The following is a 9,155-nucleotide window of genomic DNA, read 5'->3' as shown; positions in this document are numbered from 1 at the left end:
TCGTGACAGACAGGGTACCTCTCCACCCTCTCCCTTGCTACTCTCCACAGACATACTTGGCACCTTGAGACATGAGAACGGGAAGTATCAGAGACAACCTGCCTCCAAGAGTAGCAGGAATAGTATAGTAACACTCATTCTACCACTCAAGAGAATAATTGGTCTATATTTAGTAATTAAAGTGATAAGATCAATCTGATCATTTCAAAAACACTTTCTAAAAACAGGAAGGAAAACTCCAATTTACCATTTATTATTGAGCCCTTGAAACATACAAGGTTCACATGGAATCAACATATTCAAGATTTTAATTTCCCTCTCTCAATTTAGTTTCTCCCAAAAATAATTTCCAATCTCCTTTTCTCTCAATACCCTCTTTTGTTATCAAAACCTCAAGGGGGGGGGTTAGCCTACATCTGGTTGCTCACCACATGAAGATCTAATCACTGAGACAACCAAGAATTGCCAAGGAAGAAGGGAGCTCTTTAACATATCACTTGTTGGGGGAATGGGAGAAACTGCCTAACCCACCTCCCCGACTCAAGTAGATCATGGGCTTTTAAGGAGGGGCCACTTGTACTGGGGCCTCAGGAAGTCTGTCCAAAGGACTTCAGAATCTCATCTCCTCTGTCTTACAGAAAATGCACATTTTCTGAGAAAGAACTCAGTAAGTTAAGGAGTTAAGAAAGAGGATTATGGGTGGTGTCTGTGGCTCAAAAGGGTAGGGCACCAGCCCCATATGCCAGAAGTGGCAGGTTCAAACCCAGCCCTGGCCAAAAAAAAAAAGAAAGAGGATTATTAAAAAAACATGTATATGTCATTGAAATTTATTAATGGAGCTGGTTACACTTTCTTCTCAACTTGCAAGGAATCACCAACCCCCCTAGCTAAACATGAAGGTATGTTCTATTAACTCATCAGCAATATTATCACCTCCTAATACTACCATCCATCGTGGAACACAGCTCATGCCTGCCAGAAACACATTACAAAAATCCTCTTTCAATCCACCTGCATTTAAAGGCATGTTATCTCATCTAAATTCAGCAAAGCACTGATCATGCTTGTGGCAGACACTCAAAGTGGCTGACTCTCAACCTCATACTCCCTTGCCTGCTGATTAAAAGTGGCTGATTAAATAAAATACTTGCTCTCCCAAACAAGGAGGGCCATGACACAGTTCTGGCTATAAGACATAAACAGGATTTTGCTGAAGAAAAAGAATAAGGAGCAGAAATTCTGAGAAAACATTTGCTTCCCTGATGAAGAGGAGCAGAGAGGCTGATCTTGCTAATGTGGGCATAACTGAAGCTAAGCAGTTACATATCCAGCAACTGAGTGCTGTAACCATGAGAGAAAGGATAAAGGATCTAAGAGACGTGCCCTCCCATTATTGAGACACTGCAGTACTTTGAGAAAAATAGATGTGTTTAAGCCACTGTTCAACTACTTGTTTAACATATTTATAACTGGTAAAATTCCCACGATGTTGACTGACACCTTTATGCTCCCCAACACTGATCCAAAGAGAAAACAAGAAAGGAATGTTCATGTCTACTTCCCACAAAGAAGAAGAGGAAGACACGATTAAAAGTTGTGAGCAGAGGAACTATGGACTCAGGTGCACTGGCCTAGAATTCTGGCACAGTAACTAAACACCACTGTGACCTCAGATAAGTTACTCAACCTTTCAAAGTTTCCTGATCTGCAAAATCATGCTAATAACCATTTCATAATGTTGCTTACAGGATTAAATCGGCAGGCAACACATATGTCAAATTTAATAGCATCTGGTATACTGCGTGTGCTTATTAAGAAATTAGAAACCTATCTCCATCTACCACTAATACCACCACCATCACCCAGGAGGCCAATTCTTCAGCTAAAATCAGTAGCTTTTGACATCAAAATAATGATTCAAAACCACATGAAGTTGAAAGAGAAAACAGTTTCAAAGTCTCTCTCTCTCCACTCCCTCCTCTCCCATATGTGTGAACATGGCCTCCGGCCTAATGCAGTGTGCAACTGATAAATATTTGCTGAAGAGTAAATAAATTCCTTAGCCAAAATGTTAAGCAATAACAGTGAAAACATAAAACATTGACGCCATCAAGGTAAAAAAATAATTTCTGAGACTTTCAGTATGTCCTTTTTTTTTCCAGCCACTAACAAGAAGTAGAGATGATTTCCTTCTTAATATGTGTATTTTAAACAAAACTCAAACGTAGTCCAAAGGATTTATGAAAATGTACTGACGAAGCTTTAAGCTACTTGAAAGAAAAGACTATAAATGCAAATTGTTATTCTCTTTTGGGGGGATTATGGACGCCCTGCCAAAATGCAAAGCTGTATTAGTTTGTTTTTTCCTCAAAGACTGAACGTTGTTTCATTTTCTTTCTGTTACTTTAGCCTTTAATAGTCCATGTGATAAGTGTGAAGTTTTTGATGAAATGGTTATAGAAGATAACAAGCTGGCTACCAATCTTGCTCGCTATTCTTCTTTTCAAATTTACGAGCAAGTAATCTGTCTTGTGTATCTTCTTCCAAGTTCAATTCTCTATTTTCTAGATCATTACTCCATTCATATCTCAATTTAGTAAGCTCATTGACATTGTTCACCTGTTTTGCAACTCAACGAATATAATCTTGCATGTGAACAAAATCATAGTGTCACAAAGGATAACCATAGTTTTTTAAATCAAAGGGGAAGCATTTTTCATGATATTTCTAGTCTCATGACTCTATGTTAGGGTTTCTCTTTTAAAATATAGGCATAAAAACACTGAAACTCATCTAACACCATGTTTTAAAACATACTCTAAAATATTAAATTATAATAAAGATTTTATACAAAATAGCAAGAGTATCATAAAACACTTCGTTCTACCGTTATTATCCCTTTAAAAATTCAAGCGAAACCAAGCATGTTATTCTCAATTCCCTCATTCTTTGATTATTTCTAGAGTCAACTAGTCTCAGACAATTTTCATTTTTTGTTATATTCTTGAACTTACACACTACTCTCCTAGAACATTTCAGGAAACATTTTCTGCACCACTCCAATTTTAGTATATACACTGCCTACTTAAGTTCTCAGGGTTCTCTCCGTCACTTAAATAAAGACATGAAGCCTTATTAAGATTTTTATTTCGCAATGCATGTAAATCAGAAGACAGATTTCGCATTCCCTGACAAATTTCTAAATGTATATGTGCAATTAAATAGACAAGCAGTGAAATCTGAAGGTACAGAATTAGAAACTGGCACATGAACACTCTCACCTGCCTGAGTGTATCAGGCTAGAAAATAAATGTTAAGGTTCATTACCAACCAAGGGTATAGACAAGGAAGAAACAAGGAGGAAACTAAATTTTAAAAACCAGAGGTCTTATTCCCCACTCCATAATCCCCAAAAGAGGCTAGATCAAGGGATTGTTTACCTCTAAAAGAGCCTTGCAAAACCCAGCTAGGAGCTGACATCTTTGAAATTCTTTCTGCAATACCCAGACTAAGCTCCTCACCCTCTTCTCTGGGCTGCCTCTTTACCTGCTACACACTTCTCTTTTTATTGACCACATGTTATGACTGTTTACATGTCTTCTCCAGTGCTGCTCCCTCTCATACGTCCTCAACACCCTGAAAGCTTAATTGGATCTGAGTCTCCAGTGCTTTCGCCTGGCACATAGTGGACACTCAAGCAAAGTTACAGACTGCACTTGAGTAAAACTCTTTTTTTCTAAACATTATACTACTATACTATGACAAAAATAAATGACAGTTGTAAAAGAAAGCCAAACTTATTATAACCATACGCTTTTTTTTTAACATTTATTCTTTCTCTAGCACACAATTATTAAGCATCACAGGTAGAAGAGCAGACCTGAGCGATTTAACATGGGACGTGGCCAATGCTATTCATATGAGAAAGTTAAATTTAATTAACGTAGCATTTTACTTTGGTTTAAATTCCTACGTGTTATGTGTATGCATATGTCTCTCCTTGTTCTTGCTCCCACGTTTTTATTAATAAAGAGAAAGATTGTAAGAAAACTGGAACTCAAAGGAGAATGCAGAATCATTATTTTTCAACGTCCAGTCATTACTAAAAATTACATCCTCAACACTTAATCAATCCTGTAACATTTCACATATTCTCAGCTCTCCCTGTGTAAAATTTTTAAACTGGAAAACAGGTGATACATCTTTCTTTGTAGTGACTGAATAGATTTTTGCTCTATGAGCATAGAATAGTTAAAGAACTGAATTTACAAATATCCCCCCTAAAAAAGGTATTTCTGAATTTAGCTGTTTCCTAGCAACAGAATCTGCGGATATTTTTTCATCACAAGTAGGTAATGGGGATAAAATCTGTATTTCAGTGCGCTCAGGTATCAATGAAACAGCATGGTTCAGTGAAAAAAAAAAAAGTATAAATAATGTGTCAAAATATTAAGTATTTTATAGCTAATTTAGACTAGTGGGTAATTATAATTCTTAAATGAATGATGTGAAAATGGACATGTTTATAGAGGAATGTGGGGGGAATCCTACCTTTTCTGTGCATGAGGAAGGGAAAACATCACAAAGGTGACCACAAAAGTAGTAACCTAAGGATTACTCTGGAGATTTCAGTCATGAAGAATGAAGCTGCCATTCTCATAAGTAGCTAGACTTTCAACCTGGTTTATGTTGCATCATAAATTTAGAAGCAAAATCTAAAATTCACACCTTCCATACTCCAGTGAAGAACTATAAAAAGAGTAACAATCTGAACGACTAGCGCCAACCACGGTAATTCTTCAGAAGTATTCTGAGCTCATAAACATCTGCAATCAAGGTTTTAGAAATATTTTGCATGTACGGCACTTTGCACATATTATCAGATATAGGGATCACACATAAACAGTGCACTTCAGTGCGACCCTGTGTCATTTTGGTTTTCTCAACAAATCAGAAGAATGCAAACATGCAGCTCTCACAAGGCAACTCATCAGATCCTGAGTACCCACTCCTTATAAGGCACTGTGCTAGGCATCAGAGATAATAAAGTTGAATGTGGCACAATCTCCTCCCCAGAGCTGCCCAGAATTTAAAATATGCAAAGGAGGGTGGCGCCTGCGGCTCAAAGGAGTAGGACACCAGCCCCATATGCCAGAGGTGACAGGTTTAAACCTAGCCCAGGCCAAAAACTGCAAAAAAAAAAAAAATATATATATATGCAAAGGAAACACCTGCTCAAAGGTGAATCAGAAAGCAGGAGAGGAGCAGAGGTATTTTACTGGGCCTGCGGAGAGGTAACGGAGTATCATAAAATGGGCACTGAATTTAAGGAGTTTGGGGAGAACTACTACGAAGGACTCAAGCCCTTCACTAACGAACTATAGCGAACTATAACAAACTCACCCAAGCTGTTCACTATCTGTATGAGTTTTGGTAAGCTGGTAAGCCTTTCTGGGGCCAAATTTTCATGGGCAAAATGAAAAGGCATGATTGGCAAGCTTTATAGGGAGTCTCTTATAAAAGAAGGCATTGTGCTAAGCACTGCCATATTTTCCAGGAAAAGCAAGTACATCCCTTAGCCTTTGGGAGGGAATTAGGCCGTGAGGGTGGAGACTCGTGAAAGGGATTAGCACCCTCATAATAAGACATGAGAGAGTTTGCTTCCTCCCTGTCTGCTCTCAACCATGTGAGGATACAAGGAGACAACCAGCTGCACATGAGGACGCAGGCCCTCTCCAGACACTGACTCTGCTGCTATCCTGATCTCAGACTTCTCAGCCTCCAGAAGGTTGAAAAATAAATGTTTGCCGTTGATGTCACCCAATCTATGATAATGTGTTATAGCAGCCTGAACTAAGACAATATTTATAAACCTGGAGTTTGCATTCTAGTTGCCAAGGAAAAGGGCAAAACAGCACACAAATGAATATCATACAACTCTAAAATCTCTCCTGCTCTAAAAACTCTAATGTTTAGTATATCTAACATTTGGGGCAACTAGAAAACAAAAACCTTGAAATGAGACAACCATTCAAAATATGACCACCAATAATTTTTATAATCACAAAACACAGAACTGTACAAAGCACTGTAAATCAACAGAAAAATCACAATTTATCATTTTTCACATGAACTAGCCCCTTGAAATGAACAGATAATAAATGTATACAGGACTTCAGAATTTTCAAGGCACTTTCATATATACCACTGACCTCTTTCAACATATGAAACTTATTCTATGACTAACCTTGACTAGTTATTCTTGACTAACCTTGTCACTAAATTGAGAAAATAACTTTTACTCAGTACTAATCTCTGAATGATGCCAATAGCTTTGTTTTTCTAAAATTTTATGTATATCTGTGTGTGTACATCTGTATAAATACAAATATAGAGAGATAGACAGAGGGAGACACAGAGACAGAGAAAAATGCTACAACTTTCTTAGAATGACTTATCATTCAAGTCATTGTTCTCCATGACCATTCCTCTAATACATGTGTACTCAGCTGGGTGTTTAGGACTCTTCCCTCCTCACATGCCACTTCCTAGAAATTGCATCCACTAGTTTGGCTTTAAATTTCACAACCCTGAGGGTGACTTTCAAATCTATGTCTGAATCTCTAAGCACTCTTCCAAGTTCCAACCCATATTTACCAGAATATCGTATTAATATTATAAATGTAACTTACCCCAAACCCAAATCACTGTCTCTCACCAATAGCTCTGTCTCACTTCCTACTACTAAAACATGTCTCCAGCATCAACATCACCAGTTTACAATGGTGATTCCGAGCTGGAAGCACATGAGAGGGCCTGTTGATGTGGAAAAAAAATTACTAATACCTGTATCTATTCCTATTTTTTTCCTAATCCTGTTTAAAACATCCATTTTAGAATGTCTCCATCTGTACATTAGGGGGAGTGTGACATTTTAACTGAGGTAACATAACAAAAAGTTTGGAAACCACTATCAAATAGAAAACTCAAACTCTTTCGTTTGTAATCCCCACTGTTAAAATATGAGCCTCTGCTATTCTTCTTCCTAAATACTACATCTCACCCATATACCACTAACCATTCACCAAACACAGCCCATGTTTTCCAGCACCTAACCATTCACCTCTCCAACATGATCAGCTTAAAAGTATTATCAACACCCCAGAAGCCTCTCTCAAATGTACAGTGATATATTTGGTTGTCATGGAGACTGAGAGCCACTGTTGGTATTTAATGGATAATGGCCAGGTATGTCCAATGTCATGAAAAGTATCTAGTTCTTTCACAAAAAGAAGTGTTGTTCAAAATGCCAACAGAAAGAAAATGGGTGAACAAAACCAAGAACAATAAAAGAAGGGGAAAGCCAACGATCAGACAACCTCAGTGTCCTCCACAGACACACCCTTGCAGAAACCCAGAGTACACCCACAAAATTAATCAGCTCACCATGAGTATGAGTAGGAGAAAGAAGAAATTTAAAAATCAACTTTGAGTAGTAGCAAGTAAAAACCAAGAACTTCTAGGATTAATAGTACCGCATCATGATCTATCCGAATACTATTACACAAATTAAATTATTTCATGGAAAAGCACAGAACAAGGGTATATAATTGAAAGTTACACCATGCAAATATGGAAATAAAGTGAAACACTTACTGCCAAAGCTTTGGACAGTTTGGCTCTGAATTCATTCAGGATGATTGCCACAATATCCTTCAGTGGTACGTAAGCAAAGCCATCTTCCAAATAGACTTTCCTTCCTCGGAACAAATCCAGAGCATCAGGAAAAGGAACCTGAATTCAGAGTAAAATAGGGAAAATGAGTTGGCACCTATCATTAAGAAATCCTCCTAAGTCTTCATATATATTAAGTCTAAATGAAGAAATTCATTACCACCAGCAGGTCTAAAAGAAAAGCAAAAAGATCAATTTATACTCCTTAAAACAAAACAGACAGCTTTAAGAAGAAGCAGTAAAAAACTGTTTGTTTCAAAGTAGATGCTTTGAAACTAATAATTAACATCAATACTAAAAAGCCAAGTTAGAATACTATCTTGTATCCTCAACCTCTGAATTTAGAAATAATAATCCTCAGAATTTCAAACTCCTAATCAAGACCTCTAAGCATGTCACTCATCTCATATGACATACCCCACATTTTATTCTAAAACAAATAGAATCCTAATTTGTATATAAGATAGCCTGTGCCAAAAATTACATGTAAATAAACTGATTTGAATTTCTTCATCTGTTTCCATTCTTACTCTAAAAGAATTTACTGGAAAAGCTACTCACTAGGAAATGAAATAATAAGCATTCAGTTTTGCTATTAAAATATTTGCCATGAGTATTTGTTTCTTTATTATATTACCCCTTCCTACCACTCCCGTGCCATAAGTATTTATTAAAAAAAACTCTACTTAGATTTTTTTAAGTCCTATGAACTACCCTAAAATTCTAAGAGATAAGCAGAATATGATATTGGTAAACTATAAAAATTATCCTCACTCTCCAATAGTCTTTCTCCTTGTTAAAAATTAGGTTTAGGCTGGGCTCAGCAGCTCACGCCTGTAATCCCAGCACTCTGAGAGGGCTGGGAGGTTGGATTGCTTGAGCTCAGGAGTTCGAAATCAGCCTGAACAAGAGCAAGACCCTGTCTCTAAAAAAAATTAGCAGGGTGTCGTGGAGGGCACCAGTAGCCCCAGCTACTTGGAAGACTCAGGAAAGAGGATCACTTGAACCCAGAAGTTTGAAGTTGCTGTGAGCTATGACGCCACAGCACCCCACCAAAAGCAACAGAGTAAGAATGTGTAAATAAATAAATAAATAATATTTTTAAAAGTTAGATGAAAAATGATCCCCAAATAGGCATTCATCCCTAGTTTTAAGGAAGAGTCAAGTCTTTATGCTATTCTCCTATATATCTAACATCTCCCACTATAAACAGATCATGTATTTTTAAGAAAGAGCTTTTGATTAACTGATATCTACAACTACAATCACAGTCCTTGCCCTCAAGGAGTTCATCATTGAGCTGAAAAAAAAATGCAGACAGACACACACATGGCAAGTCAGATAGCCCTGCAGGGCAGTACCGAGTGACACTGGACCACTGGACATAGTTCACAAATGACTTACCGGAGAAGCAGGTAAGA

General features: G+C 37.4%; 1 protein-coding gene across 2 annotated transcripts in view; it reads right to left on the bottom strand.

Annotated features, from left to right (window-relative positions):
- PRIM2 (DNA primase subunit 2) overlaps positions 1 to 9,155 on the bottom strand; it is a 286,830-nt gene that overhangs the window by 219,183 nt on the left and 58,492 nt on the right. For both annotated transcript variants that reach the window (XM_023513161.1, XM_003789669.3), the window contains exon 7: positions 7,657 to 7,794. In XM_023513161.1, coding sequence (XP_023368929.1) covers positions 7,657 to 7,794 — 138 coding nt within the window. The remainder of the gene's footprint in view (positions 1 to 7,656; positions 7,795 to 9,155) is intronic.

Source organism: Otolemur garnettii, unplaced genomic scaffold (assembly GCF_000181295.1).
Source record: "Otolemur garnettii isolate 467f Iridium unplaced genomic scaffold, OtoGar3 scaffold00035, whole genome shotgun sequence".
In the NCBI taxonomy this organism is placed as follows: domain Eukaryota; kingdom Metazoa; phylum Chordata; class Mammalia; order Primates; family Galagidae; genus Otolemur; species Otolemur garnettii.
This window is presented reverse-complemented; position numbering and strand designations above follow the sequence as displayed.